Source organism: Tasmannia lanceolata, unplaced genomic scaffold, assembly GCF_043159265.1.
Source record: "Tasmannia lanceolata isolate RefF3 unplaced genomic scaffold, GAP_Taslan_0.1 ptg000012l, whole genome shotgun sequence".
Taxonomy (NCBI): Eukaryota; Viridiplantae; Streptophyta; class Magnoliopsida; order Canellales; family Winteraceae; genus Tasmannia; species Tasmannia lanceolata.
Window position 1 is genome coordinate 22,569,539 of NW_027518689.1, and position 22,764 is coordinate 22,592,302.

Sequence of the window (22,764 nt, forward strand, 5' to 3'; positions counted from 1 at the left end):
TACATACATATAAAATTATTGATTACTATTATAATTTGCAACAATATAAATATGGTAATCATTTAACAAACTAATAAATATTAGAATTAAATAACTATAATCTAAAACAAATATGAGATAATCAAATAATAACGCATTCATCAATTTAATCTAGTTCTCTTCTGTCCCGACATATAATGAGAAAGGGAGACCAAAATGATACAATGAATATAGTATTGGAATAATAGTTTGTTTAGTGTTTTAGGTTTATGAGAGGGGATATAAATGCAAATATTAGTTAAAGAAAAGCTAAAAGAAGAGCTTATAATAAAAGAAGAGTTAATAATAAAAGAGAAAAACACAATATCCAATAATAAAACAGAATCTCACACTTTACATGCTACAAAAACGTGTCTACAGGCCCACGTCAAGTCTTAACACTTCTAGCAATACCAATAAATGTCTCCAAAGGAGTGTCGACACGGGCAGACACGTGTGTTGTGTCGGATACGGGTGTCAGCAATAAATTCAAAGTGCCGGCTAAATCATATATATATATATATATATATATATATATATATATATATATATATATATATATAGAGAGAGAGAGAGAGAGAGAGAGAGAAAAGTCATATATATATGGGGATTTGCTAGGGACCATCGTAGAGGGCATTTTGCGGACTAGCTGTTGCATGAGAGAGCAGCCACATAGGCTCACTTTTCAACAGAATTTGTTTTATTTAATTCAGCCTATGTGGCTGCTCTCTTATGCAACAACCGGTCCGTGAAATACCTTCTGCGATGGTCCCTAGCTGCAGTTTTAAGCAGCTTTTTACATATTGGAATAAGAGAAAGACGTTAGGATTTTCTAAGCTGAATTTTCTGCAAATTCTGTTTGGTGGCGTTTTCTTGGAGAAAGAAATTCCAACTTTTGAAGGCCCTTTACTCCATATTTCCGGATGGTTTACGAAGGGATTGATCTATGGTTGTAATCAACCTCGATTTAATCTATTTTGACTTGCAAATTTCATTCTTTTGGTTTATTATCAAATAAAAGGGGAGTAGCTGTAATTTTCCAGCAGTAATTTACTTCTTAATTGATTATAGATTTGAATTATATTGTGGATATTTGAATTCAAGAGCTACCCATTGAATCTTGGATCATATTTATTTGGTATCAGGGCTGTAGATTAGCTGTACATTATATGGCATGTCAATTAACATATGAGTTTTGATATTCTTAGGGTAAATGCAAAATTATTTATAGCGAACCAGTGGTTTTGGGTGGGGGGAGAGAGAGAGAGGGGTTGATCTCAATTTAGTACACATTATAATGATGCATGATCTTTACTGTATTGATATTTGATGCATAGAAGTTTGTGACTATATACTTTATTTTTGTAACATTGGCTCCTTGTGACCAAGGTTTTAAATTTTGGTTTTGGTCGCTACATAAACAGAAACCATTTAGTTTCAGTTGGAAATTTCGGCAGAAATCTTGTAAAATCACAGAGACATATAGAAACATATGCAAATGATAGAATTTAAAGATGAAACTTCGGGAAATGGTAGAATAAGCACAAATACACACCAAGAAACAATCACATAAGCAAGACAACCATCTATAATGGTTTAAAAACATTGAACACCTACTGACATGCATTGTCGCGCATGTTTGATAATTTAGTACATGCTAAATGTGGAATTTCACATTTAATTCATATAAATATTAATACATAAGACATGCACCACATTTAGCATGCAAATTCGTATAAATATACTTATGCAACACATACTGATATTGTATACATCTATTGCACTAACAATTTTGATTTATGCATTTCAGTCATTTCGGTTTCGGTTTTGGTGGGGATAGAAATACAAAAGTTTCGGTCATTTCGTGTCGGTTTCGGTGGAAATTTAAAACCATGCTAGTAAAGCTCCATATTCTCTATATATCTTTAGCTATGTTTAAAAGGGTTTAAAAATACACAAAAATTAGGTTGCACCAAGACAGCGAAGGTGTTGGGTGGCGTGGGTTGTTCACATTTTTTACTTGAGTGTAGCTGCTAGGTGTTGGGGTGCGCACGCCGGTCTCATCCCTTTTCTTTTAACATTAGCCGTGGATGTACGAGGGGACGTCTCATCCCCACCATTGTACTTCAGCTTTGTCTAATTTAATGAAATCTTGTTACCATTCCCAAAAAAAAAAAACACTAAAATGGTGATCTAGTCATATCAACCCAGCCTTTGGAACTCATCAATCTAGATTTATGCTTACCAAACTTTCATGCCATGGAGACCATAATTTAAAATGATATTTATACTACTCAAGAAAGTTCACAAGATCAAAGTAGGGTTTAGAATATTAAGCAACCTATATGAAATTCTAGCAAATCTAATACTATCTCCTAGTCAATATAGCTAAGGTTCTTAAGAGAATCCTGCACTCATGAGAAGTTACATTAAGAAAATGAGAAAATCCAAGCTTCTCTCTCGACTTCGGCTTGTACTTGGTCATGTTGACAAAAATTACATAATTTTATACTAGGTTCATATTGTTTCTGTCAACATGCTGGCATGACATCAAAATCTACCGATATCAATCAACATGTTGACAAAAATCGTGTATTGATGTTACTTCCCTTACATCTCACATCGACCATTCTCAATTTCAACACATGTCATCCGAAACCAACATGTTTCAGCCGAGATTTGAAACCATATAACAAGGTTATTCACTTGCTCTATAGTAAGAGATTTCTCGTTTAACAACAAAAGTGATACATGAACAATTGCTCATTAAATCCAAACATTATTCTCCTTTGAGTTTATTTATGCATTAACATCACCATATGAAACAATAATATGGATGAACATGTCAAAATTGTGCCAAATTCTGAAAATATTCGAGCAATAGTACAGAAATATCACTCGGGATTGAAAATTTACCAATTTATCCTCATTGGCAATATTTTTCTTCCCTTCCTTACATTTAATGTGGATGGCAAGTCTACGAAGTTCCTCATAAACTGTGAATTGAATAGCACCATGTGAAACCTGAGGAAATAATACATAGAGTCAATTTTTTATACTTGTAAAGAGTAGACAATGATCATATGTACACCAAGTATAGTTAGTTAAAGGAATTCATTTTTTTGAATCTAAGTTCATTTAATTGGCGTGCATTGTTGACAAGTTGATAAATTATGACATACATGGTCAACCTTTGGAATAAATTAAGCGAAACTATTTATTGAATCTTAAGGTTCCTCAATTGCTAATTCCCAATGAGGGCTCACAAAGGGCAGATGCCACATTTTAGGCCTTGAACTGCTACGAAGTAAAGAATGTGTGACGTCCAAATGAAAATGTGCGATAGAAATGATGGCACTCATATGGTGAACGAAGGACAGGCGACTGGAGGAAGAACAACCATGGATGGAGTATAGAGGAAGAAGTTTATATGGATGTTCTGCTGGGATTCCCTCTGTTGTCTGATTATGAAATGGTGTGTAGGCTAAAAAAAGGATTATATGGGTTGAAGCAATTTCCCAAGGCATGATTTTGGAGATTCACTAAGACTATGCTCAAGTGTGGCTACAAGAAGAGTCAAAGAGATCACACCTTGTTCATCAAACACTCGACTCAAGGGAAAGTTACTGCCCTTATTATATATGTGAACAGCAATGCTGCGTAGGGTGATGATACTGAACAAATGAAAAAAAAAATTAAAAGCTTATTTGGCAAGTGAGTTTGAAATCAAAGGGCTACGTGCCCTCTGAGTATTTTCTGGGCATTGAAGTTGCAAAATCTAAGTAGGGATTCTTCATCTCCTAGAGGATTCTTGTTGGGGATATAAACCCATTGATTCTATTGAGGCAAATCACAAGCTTGGGGAGAAAAGGATGAAACTATAGTTTATGTGGGACGATATCAGAGGCTAGTTAGGGGTTAATATATTTGTCTCATACTCGTCCAGTACATGCATGCTCCTCGGACTTCCGACATGAAAGCGCTAATAGGATTAAGGTCTTTGAAGACTGCCGCACGAAAGGGTATCTTGTTTGCCAAGCTTGGCCATATGTGGATAGTACGCTATATAGATGCTGATTGGGCTGGCTCTATCGATGATAGAAGATCAATATCAGGATATTGTACTCTTCTCTAAAGTAACCTGATAACATGAAACAAAAAAACCGTCAGTTTTTGCACAGTCAAGTGCAGGGACGGAGTTAGGGCCATGGAACATGGAGTAAGTGAGCTACTATGGATAAAGATTATCAACCATGAGTTAGGGGTTAGAGTAAGTGAGCCACTATGGATAAAGATTATCATCCATGAGTTAGGGGTTGATCATAAAGGTCCTAGGAGATTATACTGTGACAAAAAGGCTGTAATGCGGATCATATCCAAAAAAATAAAACAAAAAAAGGCTGCAATCAACCTTTTCCTTGATCATGCCCAGCATGAAGGGACGAAGCATATGGAGGTTGATAGGCATTTCATCGAGGAGAAGCTGAGCTGCGGTATTATTTGCACACCCATTGGGAGGACAGGAGATTGAGTTGCTGACTCTTGACAAAGTGAGTCACTAGATCGATTTTTTGCTATATTCTATGCAAGTTGGGCATGTGATACTTCGCACCAGCTTGAGGGGGATTGCTAAATATTATTAGCTTTGCATTATAGTATAGTTAGTTTAACCATGTGGGTATTCATGTAATTTTCTTTTGTAAGTATCCTTCCATTTTATAATAAGCTAGGAGGAGAAAATAACTCTCTAACTCTCCCATTCTCTCTATGTTCCTAAACTTGAAAACCAACTCTTTTGGCTCCATTGAGGCCTTCATGTTTATTACATTCAATTATCTTATTTTCATTACACAAGGTTATTCATTTAAATCAACTTCAAACTAGTTGCACCATAGCATCTAAAGAGCAAAAGACTGAAAAAATCCTAGTCAGACATCTAACAAAGAAATAAAACAAGCAAGAGAAAATCCAATTATCCATTGAAAACAATCACATACATTTCAATCTATGGCCTTAGATTCACAATAGTAAGCAAACAGTCCAATATGTCAAAAGCAAAATCAACATTATCTCTATGATTACTAGTAATCAATGCAAAAAAAAAAAAAAAAGATGAATAAACCCTCCAACTTACAAGAAAAAGACTGGGCCCAATCCCTTTATAAAGTGCAGGCCATCCTTCCTCTTTCAGAATGGTTCTTAAAGCATCTGATATTAGACAACATGTTCTGGAAGAATTACACAGTTGGTAACAGGGTCATGTCTTTAGCAATCCAAAACAACCCCAAGCAGATGATTATAATGAATCCTTGAAATCATATACAAATGATGATTTTGCAGTTTAAGGTTGATGGAGTTTGTTGCTCCTACTCAATTCTCAACAAAGATCGTGAAAGGAGGACATCCTTGAGTTATGATTAAGGATATTAAAAAAAAAAAAAATTCCTAGAATTTCTTAACCTACACTAATTATTAGATTTCATGGATTTGACCTATAAAACCAGCAATTTTCAAACACATACAACTCAATTTCAAAGCCACGAGACTTCGAACAAGTTGTTCTAGTATAAGTAGACCAAATCAGAATGTAATCATGATCGAAGCCATTCAGGCCAAAGGAGTAGAGAAACTGTTACAAGATATTTGGGCTAATGAGCAATTATCATTCCATGAAGTTAAGTAAAAAAAACTGGAAGTTAAGGGTTTACATGATATTGAAAGGATAGCAATAACAGCAATGCGTACCATCATTTTAGAATATGTAAACCCACTTAACTAAGTCAAAATGAATCATCGTTGGCTCCTAAAAAGTTTAGGGTGTTTTCATCATTTATGGTTGTCCCTATCATTTTTGTGGTTGTTATTGAAAGGGGTGCTAGTATGAATATTAAATAAGGACCTACAGGTACTTATGACATAGGGTGACATCATGTCACTTAAGCCACAAAGAGGACCCATTCAAATTTTCGTGTGGATTGATTTGTGGGTTTCCCTGCTCAAAGGGAATTATAATACTAATAGATTTGTTAGTCCAAGTGTTGCTAGGAGTCTATTGTTAAGCGTTCTAGTTATGTTAGGAATTTTATTTCAAGAAGGATGAGCAATTTATTTGTAGTAGGAAAGTGCCATACAATGTTAAGGAGTTTTAGTTGTAAGGTGAGCAGTCTTACAATTACAAAGAGTCTGTGAAGTGGCAGGTTTCTGTTGATTTTTAATTGCAACATTGTAATAGGATTAGGAGTCTTTTTCAAATTTCGTAGTGCTTTCAAAGCCTAAAACTATGTAAGGTCTTTTAGCCCTGAAAACAATGGGATGTGAATGAAAAGTGAAGTTGTCTTATCTTGCTCCGGTGTGATGCTTTGTTGAAGCGCGATGATCAAATCCTATGGTGTGATGCTAAGAGAACCCTGTTATGACTGCGGGTTAGTTTTAAATCCCTTTACATTTCTGTATTCTCTCTCTCTCTCTCTCTCTCTCTCTCTCTCTCTCTCTCTCGTTAATTCTTTTCTCTATTCTCTCAAACCTTAATCCATAAATCAGTTCACCCATACCTTACCAGATCCAACCCATTGACCAGATCCCAATCCAAAGCCTTTAACCCTGCTGCTATAATCCCTTAGAATCTTAGATTCCAGCATCCGATCAACCCTTTCCCATGACTGATCAATTCTGCACCAGTTGCCCACCCACAAATTGATCACGGATCTTCTAGATCTAACAACAGTCTAACTAATCTTTCCCTTTCACCACGTGGAACCGAAGACCGCAATGTTGACCAGTTCTAGACCCTTTCCCCATTACCACCCCTCTCTCCTTAATTCCTTGCCTGCTTCATCGTAAAATCTTACCTCTAAGCCTACCAAACACTTTCGAACTTTAGATCTGACCTGCGATCATATCAGATCCAGGATGAGATCATTTACAGCATTGTAAACCACCTGCTATTTCATCGAGTTCCATTTTTAACTATGTCTCGTAAATTTACCTTTAACCGTAAACCCTCCCACTCGCCTTCTTGATCCATTACAGGTTCAAGGAACCTTCAAGAACCTATACTGAAAACTATTACAGATCTAAACCTTGCCTAAGACCTATCTGCCCCAAACCCTAATCAATTCCAGTCTTGGATCTCTAGCTTATAACCTATATGCACCTAACCGTGCCCATACAGTCCCCTTCCTTGGATTGTTCAGCCTATAAATACCATAACAAGACCTATACTTCACCTCTAGAACCAACCGGTTACTTTGCCTATACCTTAAACCCCTCCCAAACCATTTCAATTTGAATGTACTTAAACAAGGCTTCTTCAATCCCATAACAGTTCTTTCAGCCTGCGAAAGCCCTAGCCTTCCATCATAATCAACACCTGTAACCTGAAACCTTTGTCGCCTTTCCCTACAATTTCCTGAAACTATTTGACCCAGGTCTGAACCGAACCCCCATCAATTCGCTGTCCTACAGCGATTGTTATTACAGCTACCAGACCTTCCCTTATGCATCTTCCATCACTTTCATTGGGGACGAATAGCATGGGCCCCATGATGCCAACATCATTAGCATAGAAGCATAGAATAGCAGCAAAGCTGTTTAGATAATCCATTAGAATGATTTTCTTATATCTAATCCACTAATGGATTTTGACCATAAATAATAATTCATAGGAAGAAAATAAAAAACCAGCTAGAGATATTACTTTTTAGTTGACTAGTAAAGAGGCACGTGCACCGCACATGCGGCGTCTTAATGAACTATTCTGATTGACTGGATATGAATTTAATAATAATCTTTAAGCAACAAAGACAAGTATGGAGCTTATACAATTTTTTAAATGTATGATATAGAAAAAGCATAAGATATGAGGAGCCACAAAAGTGTAGTGCAGTCTCAAAAATACATCTATCAAAAGCATGTGCAAAACTGTGTTGTAATGGAAAAGCAAAAGAAAAGCAACACCATTCAAAAAAATGAAAGGAAAAGCAAAAGAATCAATATTTGAAGGAATAAAAAAATTAATTTGTTCTTTGAACATCCAATCCAGCATCACATAAAGGATTTTAGCCCTACATCTGTGTGGCTTTACAAGTCCAACAACCTCCTCATCAATCATGACATCATAAATTCTATCATCTACAAAGCAAGATGGCCACCAATTTAAATTCAACATATGAAGAAAGGGAAGAGAACCCCTCCTCAAAGAAAGAAATAGCCTAACAATACCAATTTTTATTCGTCGAGGGCAAGCAAATTAAATCACCCATCCATCAAGATTTGATAGTTCTTAATAAATTTGCATCTCATCTTACATGGAGGTTGAATCCTGAACAAAAACGTAATTTTTGAGGTGGATGGAGATTTCTTAGCCAATAGTAGGATTTTCTGCATAATCGAAAATATTAGCCCATGTAACAGGTTCAACTAATATTCATATAAGGAGTACATTATGGCTTGCATTAGTAAAATGAGTGAACCTACTCTAATTATCTCTATCACCTTTCTCTCTAATTCTATCCGCTGTGATTGAGTCAAGCGAACCGTTAGATGTGTACTCTAATTGGATAGATATGTTTCTCACCACCGAAACAACTTCGACATTGCCAAAAGTGCATCTTTGCACTCCATTGTCTATTTTACTTTCATACGTTTCTAGAAGCCCATGAAGCAAATGTAGTTGAAGCTGCAAGATGCTAAGATAAAACACTTTCTAAATGAATATGGTCAAAGACTGCTAAGTTTGCTTATGGCAACGACTGATGGTGGAATTACCATCTAATACAGGAGAGATTTTAAAAGAAACCGCTATTTGTTAAATATTCCCCATTATTAGCACTTGACAACTAAAAATTTCATTGGTCGCACGGGGTGCTTGTAATCACCAAATTGGAACAAATTACAATCTTTCATATTTGTCTTTCAACAATTTGGAGATGAGAAATACTTTAACAATTTCATGCATACAATTATACTTTTCTCAATGTATGTGACATCAAAGAGTCATTTTCTTTGTCCTCTTTTGTTGTTCATTATTAGCTTGGAACTTAATTATAGCTTCAGCACCAAAATTGATCGACAGTTAATACATCAATCACTAAAATCAATGGCTATGCAGCAGTTCACTCTTTAATTTAGATTATTGGTCCTCTATTAAATCAATACTCTTATAACTTGAAAGATTTTGGATTTTGTTGCATATAAATGGAAGAAGTCTTTTTATATAACGGAGGAACATGAGAAACCCACTAAGTCTTTTTATATAACAGAGGAAGGATAGCCGAAAAATCAGGAGTACCTGACGCAAGCTTCAATATAAGGAAGCTAATCAAAACTCCTTGCAAAATTCAAGGAACTCATAACAAACATAACAAACCCATTAAGCTACTTTATATATCAAATGAAAGATGATAATCAAACGAAGGATGTTTCTAGAAATTGAAGCCTCAAAAGTCTGAACCAAGGCTATTGGTTGGAATGTTGTTCAGAGCTTCATAGGGTTTATTGTATTGAGTAAATAAATAAATAAAAAACAAGCTAGGTTTGTGCAATTATTAAATATGAGAGAAGTAAAATATGCTTTAGTAACCTCTATAGTATTGTCAATAAAACCCATAAAAATCAGCTTCTTTTTGTAGAAATCCTCATCTCCAATCAAACCCCCAAATGGGGTTTCTCTCAATCTCATACAGCAAATGATGCCTATACATATCCTTAACCCATGAACCCAACGGTGCCCTAGTAAAAAAGAAACGAAAAAATTAAAATGAAATTCAATGGTTAACATAAAGGAACATCCGGAAATGATTTCAACCTATTTACGTTGTGGCCCAACAAATGAACGGTTTAGATTAGCTTATGAAGGGGGCAGTACAGTACTTTTTTAAAAACATTTTTATAATGTTTTTTGATAATTTCATGAGATAAGGGTATTTGTTTGCTATAAAAAAGATAATAGAAAAAATAAGTTGTTACTTTCAGAAAAAATCTACTTATTTTTGAAATCTATAAAATTCAACTTATTTTTCAAATTTATAATTTATTTTCATTGCGATTTATGGTAAGTTTTAGTGTTTTTCATTAGATTTTTGGATAATGTTTTATATTTTAGTTAGTGACGTGAAAGGAAAACATAAAGAGCTACTAAATAGCCTTTTTTTTAGGGAAATGATATCAGCACAACTATTCTTTAATAATTGCACAAATGCAGCTCGTCTTTTCCCTTTTATTTTAATTAATTGGTTTGTAAGAGCATTTTTGGAAACTGTAATAAGCCTCCACAGCTCTTTCAACAGTAAACAATAAGGTAGATGACAACTGTCGTGTTGTTTGGAAGCATGTACCAAAAGTAAATATATGTTGCAATGACCAAAAAAACCCTGCTGGAATTGGATATAAGAGGAATTGCAATGACCAAATGAGGACGATAGTTTGAACAAAAGATGTACAAGACGCAGAAGGAATTAATGCAAAAGGGAGGAAGAAATTAACCCATGATTCTCGCTTTATATATAGTATAAGGATTATGCCCAGGTACAGTATGCATGAGGATCCAAGCTCTATCAAGGTTCTGAAGACAGATGTTGGTAAAGCACAGATGCTCCCATTGCATTTTGTGATACTAACGTAAGAATACTAATTCCTTGCCGAAACATTAGAATCTAAATAGGTAACTGTAGACACCCCCATTTTGCTACGCTTTAAAAAGCGAACGATTCGGTAGTATCATCGAGTCTTGAGTCCGTATTCAGCATTAGATTAGGCATCCATGCATTTAAGGTAGATTTCACCTCATTATGGGAGTTTTGAAGTTGATTCGCGATCCTGAAGGTCTCTAGGGGGTTCCTTTGGCCTCCGGAAGATGTAAAATCAAGTTTCCAAGCAAGTGAAAAAACCTGTTATTTTTAGAATTTTCAGGGTTTCCCTCATTTTTGCTCATTTTGCACTACAGGGGTATTTTGGTCATTCCTGATGTGTCCCGTTTGAACCCTGAGCTGTGTCCGAGAGATCTTGAGCGATTACATGAATTTTGAAAAGGCTGCTATTTTTAGAAACTCATGGGGCTTCCACATTTTCATCATCTTATGGATGTTTCAATCATTTCTCATAAAACCAAAACCATCTCGAGGGTACGGCTGATGGATTAGGAGTAATTTCGTATAATTTGGGAAACCTGCTAAATTTAGATCTCTCAAGATTTTCTCTTAGGCTTGCACTTCGGGGGTATTTTAGACATTTTCAGTATATCATATTTTGTCCCTAAGTTGTGTCTAAAAAATCTTGAGTCCGTTCATAAATTTTCAAAAATCTGCTATTTTGGGAATTTCTCAGGGTCTTCCCTAGTCTCGCCAAATTCTAGCACCTCGGGGTAATTTGGTCTTTTCCTGTGTAATTCTTTTGATCCCCGAAATATGTCTGAGAGATTATGAATGATTTCCTGAATTTTGGAAAACCTGCTAAATTTAGAATTTCTCAGGAGTTTCGCTAAATTTGAAAATTCTAAGTGTTGAGGGCATTTTGGGTATTTTCAGGGGATACCAAATGATCCTGTTTAATATTGCTCACCGAAAGGACCCAATTTTAAAAGTTTCTATTTTTGAAGTTTGACCACAAAGACTTTCCATTTTTAATTTTTCCCTTTAGGGGTGAATCAATCTGAGGGTATTTTGGTCGCATTTGGATGTCTAACGGTCAAATATGAGCATTTTGGTCCGAAAAGTTATTTTCCAAAAAAGATGGTCCGATCATGTGTGAGGGATGCACCATAAATGTCAAATGGGTTGGGTCCATATATAGAATGTTGAATTGAGAAAGATTTTATTAATTTTTTTACGGAAAAACCCGAAACCCGTGTGAAATGGCCCATTGGGCTAAAGCCCGCAAAGATGGAGCTCATGTGGGTTCACCCATATGGGTCAACCACCATGGTGGCGGCCCACATGGTTGACCCACATGAGTTGAGCACCCAACCTTGATGATGTCACAATGGTGACATCATATTTGTTAAAAGAAAAATAAAAAGAATAAAAAATGAAAAGAAGGAAAGAAGGAAAAGATGAATGATTGATTAAAAAGGTTTTCTTCCAAAGAAGCAATGTGGAATGAGAATAGCATGTCTTGATTGACAAGAAATTAAGATTGGAATCAAATCAAATTTGAAAACAAGAAAGAAAGAAAGCAAGAGGCGAAAATTGGAAACAAGCCAAAAATGGAGCTCTCACATTTGAAATTACTATTTCTCTCTTAACTCTAGCTTTTTTGTATAAAAATCAAAGCAAACAATCCTAGAAAAGATTGAAAAAAAATCCAAATTCGTCCTTTTTCTCTCCTCCCAAGAAAAAAAAAATCTTCTCTCTTGAAGTGTGTTCATATCTCTCAAGGGTTCTTCACAAAAGGGATTCTTAAAAATCCCTTTTCTTCTTCAACAAATCACACATCAAGGATCTTTGGGGTGTTCTTTGGGTCTTTTTCATCATACAAAAGGGTGCGACAAAGCGTATACCTCGGATCTACGCACCCTAGAGACAAGGAGCGAGATCAACGGTAGGATCTTTATCTTTGTAATATCCAAAATAGAAAAACATGCTATGGTTTTACTTTTGATGGATCAAATCAATGAATTTTTTTCTTGAAATTCCAGTATGTTATAATATAGATTATAAGTTTTCAAAATTCAAATTTTCACCAAAAAATTAAATTTCCTCCATTTAATAATGATTTTCTTTCGTTTTTTATTCAATATGGATTTAAATCGGATTATCAAAGCAAGTGTTAGAAAACGTGGGTTTCTTTAAAAACTGATATTTTTTGGGATTTCTATAAAATAAAATACTACTGGAAACTTAATTTCCAATCGCGGTTTGGCCGTTTTAATTTTCATTCTATTTTTCAAACAATAACCCCGAAAGGGGCGGGGTTATTCCTTGATGAATCCAAAAGTATATCAAACCATGTCCAAAATTTGTGAAATCTTGTTTACAAACCAATGTTTTGATTTCCAGAACACCCAAAAATTTTCGAATTTTTTTGAATTTGTTTAATCCGGTTTTAAATTATTTTAAATTTCGGCCATTTTTAATAAATATCAGAATGTTTTACAAATTGATGAAACTCTCCAGAATTAATGTTCAATAATAAATTGAATTTCTCATGAAATTGTTTTTTCGAAAAAAGGTTTTTTTATTTGTTTTCTAATCGCTTCTTCGTTTTACGTGCCGTAATTCGTTTTCGTATTAAATTAGTAAATTTTTGAAATTTTTCTTTACAAACCAGTAACTTTGGTTACTGGAATGTTAGATAAAAATTTTCAATTGGTTTTGCAAAGTTTTAATATGGTTTTGTAATTTATTTTAATAAATGGGTTTCAATTCCTAAGAAACAAATTCCCCTTTTCTATTTAAAAATCGATTTTATGGAGGAGATTTAATTTTTAAGTTTTGAAATTTTGATAGAAAATTTTATAATATAATATATATCTACTGGAATTTTTTATTTGATTTTAGGATACTATTAGGTTTGTTTTTTAAGTAATTCTTTAGTTTCATCCGATTTTTGTGTGAATTTCAATTGAGATGAAATCGTAATAAAAGTCCATGAAATTCATATCGTAGTCTAATCTCATGATTATCTTTATTCTGTGAAAGTTTGGATTAATTTGAAATTGATATGCTATAAGTTACTGTGTTAATCTATGAACTGATTTGAATTTTGAGAAATTGAAAATTTATATCAAATCTTAATGAAAATTCATATAAGTTTTCCAATAAGCTATAATAATCTAGATCTCTATTCTGTGAAAGTTTGGATTAATTTGAAATTGATATGCTATAAGTTGATGTGTTAACTATAATCTGATTTAACTTTTGAAAAATCGGAAATTGATATCAAATCTTAATGATAATTCATGAAATTTTTCCAGTAAGCCACAATCATCCATATCTTGTTACTGGAAAAGTTTCAGCTGATTTGGGGTTTGATTGCTTAGGGTTTCTGTGTAATCCTAGCAATCTGGTCTTATGTTAATAAATCATAATTTAATAGCAAATCAACACAAAAGTCAGTAAAAAGCTCAAACAAATCTTAACTTTACATCATGAATTTAATCCATAACTTGTCTTAGGGTTCGTAGATCTCCATTGTAAATTCGCTATACCGCGATAGTCTAACTGCCGAGATCGCAACCGTAATCGTATACTAATTGCGATTAATCCTGCATAATTGGAGTGCGTAAATTATAGTATGATATTGGCTCCGAGGTCCACTGTCCACGGAAATCCTAAGAAAAATGCCAGGCAATAAGATACTATAATTTACGTGCTAAATTATACAAGTGTTAAGAGCACGATTCCCTTCTATGGTTGCGATTCGAGGCCGAAACTTGCGAACCATAGAGCCTTTGATATTCCTTAGATGTTTAGGAATCAAAAATCCTCAAAAATAAAAAATCATTAAGTTTAACAAATCGAATTAACTCGATCCGCGTCTTAGGAGCCGTTGAATTACGGTCTCCTATCGTAGGAACCTTTAGGGCCCCTTAGGAACACTTACGTCTCGTTGTGTCCTAGGTTTTAGGAAGTCCTAGAGTTAGGAGTCCAGCCTCATCACGGTCGTTTGCTATTGATAGCAACCGTGCCAATAGATCTAGTTACACTAGTCACCCCTTTTTCCCATAGGACAAGCCTAGTTACCTAAGATGTAGGTTTACCTGCATTAGTCAAAGGATGTCTTGCACTTAGATAGGACCATATAGCATCTTAGATGAAGTCCTAGGATAATAAAATCTTCAACTTGAACTAAATAATTTCTCTTAAACAGTTAAAACAGTAAATCCAGTCTAGATCGGTGTCCTAGATGAGTTAGGCATAAGTAGCTTAGTTCAGGTGCACCGAACTACGATCGACTCTGATTCCAGTGAGGCTGGGATACGTAGGCAACTTGGATACTTGAGTGGCATACCAAGCCCGAGTCGGCTCCACACATAAGTGGTGGGGTTTTGTGCATTAATCCTTAAATTAAAAGTAATTAAATCACTTAGGACTTTTCATAAAATTAGAATTTTATGAGAACTTTCACTTAGATTTAACTCAAACAAATTAAGAAAATCAAGATACACATTTAGGAATTACACTGAAATTATATCTTAGGATGCATGTCATGTAGTTCGCACATTAATATAGAGTTAAATGAGCCATTTAAAAGAAATTCAAAAGAGTTAACTTTTGGAATTGAAGACCGATTATCGGGCAGGCATGGTGCATGTGGTGGTAACTCCACATACCTTCCATTCTCGTAACCAGGTAACGAGTCTAGATTTCTGGTCAATTATGGGTCCTAGATCCCTCATCTAGGTGGCGACTGTCACTCTCTTTTGCGTGGAATTCGGATTGCCTTAGTGATCCCAAGTTCACGAAAAAGATGAATTAAATCACACCTTGCTAGGCTCGGCGGCTTACCCCTGCCCTTATGGGTACTGGGTTGCACGTTTGTTTGCACCCTATGGCTTGGTTGCTGCCTGCTTGGTTGGGTAATTAAAATCAATAATAAAAATCACACACCATTCGCGTGGGTACGAGAGACCAAGAGAGAGTGTAGCGCCTCGCGCGCTCGCGACTTTCTCGCGGGATCGGGTCCCACAGTAACTCTCGTGCAAGTCATGGCTTCAGGGATTTTTCATATTTCCTCCAACATAGCAACATTTGTATTTGATAAACGAGCCTACCAACTTAAGTCTGAAAGTACTTAATCTTGTGAAAAACTACATTGTCGTAATATCTGGATTACATGGAAGGAGTCTTAAGCTGAGAGCATTTCAATAATATTGGGAAAACATAAATTCTACATGTCACTCTAAAAAACTCTACAGTACCCATGAAATAGACAATGACAAAAAATCTCAAGGAGCACATAGCTATAATATTAAATACAAGATAAGAAACACACCAGAAAAACCAGAATATGGTCGAGATTGATGAAGGGGTGTCTGGAGCTGCAATCTTGTCTTTACAAGCCAAATAGGATTTGTAAACAAACATACCTGAAGCCCCAAAAGTAAGAAAAATAAAAACTTACAATTTACCAAATAGATTGAACATGGAAAGTTAATTTCAATAACAAACATCTAGCATAACAAAAGAATCACAGAATTACTCTTCCTTAGTAGGGGCTAGATGCGAGCCCAATACTTGAATTCATGAAGAAGATCATACAGATTAGTTCAGCTACAAATTTGTGGACTAGTAATAGTAGGTGGATCCCATTGATTAATCGGGTTTCAACTGGGCGCAGTTAATCAGAAGTTACTGGTCAAGGATGTTTTTTTTTTAATGGTTCTGGTCAAGGATGTTATAAATGAAATTGGAGTGTGGAATCTTTCTCAGGTAGAGCATAATATTTCCCAAAGAACTGCTAATGTTGTTAAAAGCATCTTGATCAGGATAATTTATACTGAAGATGTGCTGGTTTGGACTCCTAATAAATCGGGCGACTTCACTACTAAATCAGCATGAAATACGGTGCAAATCAAATTTCCTAAGAGAAGGTGGTCTACATTTATTTGGAAGGATCTTCTAGCAAAAATTGGATGCTTCATTTGGAAAACTTTTATGAATACAGTCCCTGTTGATACGAATTGAAGGATATATTCATCCCTCTTCCTTCCAAGCGTATGTGTTGTGCCATGCCTAAAGAAGAGGAGCTGAATTATATATTCATTGATAGTGATGTGGAGAGAGCTATATGGTACCACTTTTTTCTATCTATCTTGGTGTGCCTCTTCTTGAGAACAAATCCATCATCGCTAAGCTGCTTCAGTGGTACGAGATAGCCAAGAAAAGTAAGCAAACTTTCGGTTTTACTACGAAGGTCATTCCCTCACTTATAACATAGGAGATACGGCAGGAGAGATGCAATAGGCGCATGGAGGATTCCTCTAAGCCAATCAGTTAGTTAATTACAGATGTGACTACCTGGGGAAAAATGCTTACCAATTCATTCTCCCCAACTTTGGATTGCACTTCTTGGGAATAGATGTGAAATACCCTAAGCTTGAGTTTTCAGTAACAAAAGTGATTAAGAACATTAACCATGATTAGTGTAAACAAATTTACAACTTTTCAAATGATAAAATATCATAGGATATTTTCGTAAATTCATCAAAGGGTGTGGGTGTCATTATCTTAAATAAATAAGGGTAGAATAGTAAAATAAACACAAAAGACAAAAATTGTTAAAACTAGTTTGCTTTAAGGGCAAAATGAGAAATTCATATATATGAAATTCAATAAGATAAACTCAACCTTGCTGAGTAAGAGAGAGAGAGAGAGAGAGAGAGGAATCAACATCTGGGAAATCAGATGTCAAACAACAAATAAAAGTCTAATTTTAAAACAAAGAAAACATGAGAAAATAGAGAAAGGAAAGAGGAAAAATAAAAACTTGGAGATTTGCGATCAAATCTTTGCTGAAGATCAAAGGTTTTGCAAGACTGGATTGAAAGAATTACGGTGGGAAAGAAAGTGGAAGAAAAATCCAAGGTAAAGAAGAAATTTGTGTTGATGTTCTGGACTTTTCCGGCCAGAATTGGCCAGAAAGCTCAACATGAAAGTTGTATAACTTTTTCTCTAGACCCAAATTCATATAAATTTTACAAAATTTGGTAAAGTATAGACTATTGAGTATATGTTAATTTTAAGCTTCAGCTAAAAAGAGGGTTTAAAATGGTGATTTTCATGTTTTTCGGCCCCTCCGGCTAGAATTCGCAGGAGGACTTAACATGAAAGTTTCTGAAAATGATAAATTGAACATCTTTCATGTTTATGACATCTTCAAATTTTGTGTGTATGAAGAGATATACTAAGTTTAAGTTTTCAGCTGGACTTGAAACCCTCTTTCACTAATCCGAATAAAAATGTGATTTTTCCGTCATCTCCGGCGGGAATTCGCCGGAGTGACCAACATGAAAGTTGTAGGTCTTGATGAAAGGACCAACTTTCATGTAGAGGACTTCTTGAAAATCTTTTTTGTATTCAGGAAGCTTTGAAACCCTCTTTTTTTTTATGACTAGGGTATCCCCACCGCATTTTAGGGCGAGAGTAATCCCTATGGATGCGAGCCTTGAAAACGCTCTTTGAAGTCAGTAGAATGTAATTTTATTTTTCCTGTCTCCGGCGACAATTCGCTGGAGTGACCAACATGAAAGTTGTAGGTCTTAGTAAATGGACCAACTTTCATGTTGGGAAGATTTTGAGATTCCTTTTGTAGAAAAAGATATGGAAGATTGATTTTCATTGACTAGGACAAATGGTTTGGAAATTAGAGGATAAGTTTTCTGATAATTATTTTGTATATTTAGGTGATTCGGAATCAGGAAGGAAGAAGAATAAGGCGAAAACTAAAGTTTTCATAGGTGAGTAATTCAACACAGTTATAGTTATAGCATTATCCCTGCATGTGCATGAAAAGATTGTTTTATGTAAAAACTTGCATTGCTTTTTATGCTTTGATCAGTCAGTTATAGCTATATATTATGCTTTGTGTTAAGTTACCAACTTCTCCAGAAGCTTAAGCTGTTGGAGAAAGGCGTTATTTATCTTTTATACTTTAACACTCCCCCGCACGTGTGGCCCACTTGGCAAACACCTGGCACATGTGGTCCCACTTTGGGCCGACCATCGCATGTGGATTTTTGCTATCCGGGAGGTTTGAACTCGAGACCTTTGGCTCTGATACCATGTTAATATTTCACTAAATCTTGGATACATTACAAAGAGCCCAAAGAGTGTTTATATAGAACACTCATGGGATAAACATAGAAAGAGATACTGATAAGAACGGAAAGAGATAAACATAATCTAATCTAATTACCTATTCAAATCAGTATGCCTAAACTATGCCTAATCAATCTAAGATCTTGAGAGATCTGATTTTATTCTCTAACATGCCCCCTCAAACGTATATGGATTGAAAATCGATATACGTTTGATTACAATAAAATTCCCCAAATAAGATATCCCAAATTAAGAAATGTAGTTTGAATCCTCCAGTTGATTCACCCGATTGAAAGTGGATGAAGAATGTCCGCCAATGGTGATAATTGATATCTGTTGCCAAATGTAATTACGATGATTGATGCCATAGATGTGTCGCTTGAAAGATGAGTCACAATGGACTGGATGGACCTCAAGCCTCGATGGGTGAGTTCTTCACGGGTCGATTTTAGAATACCGATCCTCGTAGGAATGGGTCACTATGGACCAATGCTCAATGGCAAAAGGAAACCTCAATGGGCAAGAACATGGGTCGGCTTTAGATACCGATCCTCATGGAAGAGAATTACACTCTCGGGCACGCACTTCAATGAAACACCTCAACCGAAAGGATTGGATATTTCAGGCACACGCCTTAAGAAAGGCACCTCAACTGAAATAGGAAAAGAAGAAATGAAAAAATCAGAATATGGGAGAAAAGGGATGCGAGATGAGCGACAACGAAGGACTCACAGTAAACTTTAGTGACATCAGGAAAGCCATGACAACAAGCAACTCTTGTGCAAGACAAATAAAGGGGGTGCAGTTATCAACATGGGGATATGTTCTTCACATAGGATAGAGGAAGGGGAGCAAAAAAAAGATACTTGGGTAAAGATGGAAGGATGTGCCATTATCAAAATCAAAAGATGGGTTTGGAATAAAATTGTAGGAAACTTTTCTCCGATGGCAATATTTTCAAACATTGGGTTATGTATTGGATACGCAACCCAAAAAAATAGGGAAAAGAGAAGTTCTCTTATGCGAAATGGAGAAAGTAAAAATTGCCATTTTTTGCAGCCCAAAGGAGTAGCAAGATGAGTATAGGTGGCTGGTTCGGCTGTGCTTGCACAAGCGAAAACTTTCAGCCTGGTGCCATGGTGCTTGTTTGTGAAGGAAAAGAGATTGCATATGCCCAGCATGACAACTAGAAACCCGGAAGGGCTGGGATTCACTGTGTTAATGGATATTTAGAAATGACAACAAAAGTTTCCGGGAAATGGAATTTGCAGTTTGTATTAACCTCAAAGAGAACAAGGAGAGAGCGGCTTTGGCCTACGGTTTGGAGGCCGAACAAGAAAGGCAAAGGCACATTGAAACGAACAATCCAGTGGGGATGGTGCGCAGCTGTGATCTTTGATTGTTCGAGAAGTGATTGGAAGAGAGCAAGGAAATAGAAGAGAGAGAAAAAACTAAGGGCTTATTGTGGCCGGGCGGACGGCCGGCGGCTTGATCGGCTGTCCGCCGGAGAATGAAGCTTGATGGATTGTGCTAGGTCCGATCGACCTGCTTTGATGCCATGATAAATTCTGATATTTCACTAAATCTTGGGTACATTACAAAGAGCCCAAAGAGTGTTTATATAAAACACTCATGGGATAAACATAGAAAGAGACACTGATAAGAACGGAAAGAGATAAACATAATCTAATCTAATTACCTATTCAAATCAGTATGCCTAAACTATGCCTAATCAATCTAAGATCTTGAGAGATCTGATTTTATTCTCTAACACTTTGAAATGTGCTTTGAAACTCCCGGGTATGTAAAAATTGAATTTACGCAGTTGACACTTCGGTTTCACTCGTAACTGGCTCATGAATGGTTGGACACTATCAGTAAGCCCTCCAATGGGATATAAATACGTTGGCCCTCTTGTTAATGGAGGTAAAATATTGACCTTGTCAACTTATATCTGCTTTGTACCTGCCTGATCCGTAGCTCTAGTTCATTAATACTACAGTATTACTTCAGTATTGTTTTAGTATTACTTCGGTAGTGCTTCGGTAGTGCTTCAGTAGTGCCTTCTGTTTCAGGCGCATCTGTGAGCTATTGCTATACATCATTATCAAAATTTGATAGTATGTTTCGCATATTTGTTAGTCATACCCTGAGATAGATTTAAAATGCTTTATCAACTGTTATTTGTAAATTTGTATTGGACATGCTACATTTGTGCTTTATTTACTTGCTCGTTCTGCGGAACTAATGTGGATTAAATAAAAATTTCCAGACTCAGTGACTGAGTCCGGAGAGGGATCGATTCAGTACAAACAAGGTTACCCAAGAGCTTTGTAGTTGGTTAGGTAGGATTAGTAGTTTCTTTTTTATCTTGTATATATGTATCTTGTTAGACTCTCATGTGTGTGTGTGTATGGTTCAGTTTGGTTATTTAGTTTTGCTCTGGATGTTGATTTATATTTTTGTACCATTGATATCTAATCTGATGTGATTCAGTTTCCGATTGGTCTTACATGCATGCGAGGTTCGCCCTGGGGCGCGTGTGGCTCCTGCCAGGTGTCCCGAGGGTCTCGGGTCGTGACAAGATGGCTCTTAGCGACATTGAGATATTTCATAAATCATTGAAAAGCCTTAGATTTACTCGTGTGTCTAAGGCTTTTCAATGATCTTGTATATATGTATCTTGTTAGACTCTCATGTGTGTGTATGGTTCAGTTTGGTTATTTAGTTTTGCTCTGGATGTTGATTTATATTTTTGTACCATTGATATCTAATCTGACGTGATTCAGTTTCCGATTGGCCTTACATGCATGCGAGGTTCGCCCTGGGGCTCGTGTGGCTCCTGCCAGGTGTCCCGAGGGTCTCGGGTCGTGACAAGATGGCTCTTAGCGACATTGAGATATTTCCTAAATCATTGAAAAGCCTTAGATTTACTCGTGTGTGCTGGGTAGGGGTGGACATGGTTCGGTTCGGTTCGGTTCTGGGTTTACCCAACCTTTGACCAAATGGAGATATTTTGCCTAATCTTATATTTTTCCTAATCTTCTCAATAGAGAAAGTTTTTGTGTGGTTTTCTACTTCTAAAAAGGAAAAGAAATACGTTAAAGGGGGGTGAATTTAACCTCAAGCATAAGTAAACCATTCTCACGGAACCGTTATGGGGAGGGGGTGATTTTATCCGTTAGCGGGTGCATCACCCTCGGTTTTCAGTTCGGTTCTCGGTTCCAGGAACCCAAACCCAGAACCGAACCATATATAATCGGTTCCCAAACATCTGAACCGGAACAGAACAATTTAAAATTGGAACCGAACCGAACCAAAGTGACCGGTTCGGTTCGGTTCCTCGGGTTGGACCCGAACCATGTCCACCCCTAGTGCTGGGAAAGGCTCATGCTAGGTGAGCTAAAATTGAATACTGATGGGACATCAAAGGACAATCCTGGCATATTTAGACGTGGTGGGATTGTTAAAAATCATGCTGGCAAGAATATATCTGTGTTCTTCCATTATTGTGGCTAGGAAGCAATATCCAAGAGGAAGCTAGAAGCATTCTTGATGGCCTTGGATCTTGTAAAGCCTTTGGATTCTTGAATGTTTGGGTGGAATCATACAACAAGGTCTTAATTGGCACAATCATTTCTAACAAGGATCCTCATGGGTTGATTAAATACTATTGCCGGGCCCTTCGGTATCTTATCCTTGATTTAAATCCTAAAATTACACATCAGTACGAAGAGGGTAACTAGTAGGGGTGCAACTTGGGTTAGGGTTGAACTCGATTTTTCCTCAGGTCGGGTTAGGGTTAGGGTTGGAAAATCACAACCCTAAAACCATGGTTTTAAATTTCGGCCAAAGCGTTTTGTTTCGGCAGAAATATTTCGATTCCGTTGGAAAACGAAACGAAACCCACATTGAGTCGGAAAAAGTACCAAACTTAGTCGAAACGTTTCGGAAATTTTGGTGAAACGTTTCGGTAGAGTACAAAATTTCA

General features: G+C 36.1%; 1 protein-coding gene across 6 annotated transcripts in view; it reads right to left on the minus strand.

The window, feature by feature from the left end:
• The window catches only part of FOLT1 (folate transporter 1), a 91,150-nt gene that overhangs the window by 26,687 nt on the left and 41,699 nt on the right, over positions 1 to 22,764 (minus strand). For 4 of the 6 annotated variants that reach the window (XM_077391884.1, XM_077391885.1, XM_077391888.1 and 1 more), the window contains 3 exons: positions 15,949 to 16,042; positions 5,153 to 5,226; positions 2,935 to 3,042 (listed from right to left, as the gene is read on the minus strand). In XM_077391884.1, the coding sequence (XP_077247999.1) occupies positions 2,935 to 3,042; positions 5,153 to 5,226; positions 15,949 to 16,042 (276 nt within the window). Of the gene's footprint in view, positions 1 to 2,934; positions 3,043 to 5,152; positions 5,247 to 15,948; positions 16,043 to 22,764 lie in introns of all 6 variants that reach the window. The other 2 variants (XM_077391890.1, XM_077391889.1) reach the window with 2 other exon arrangements.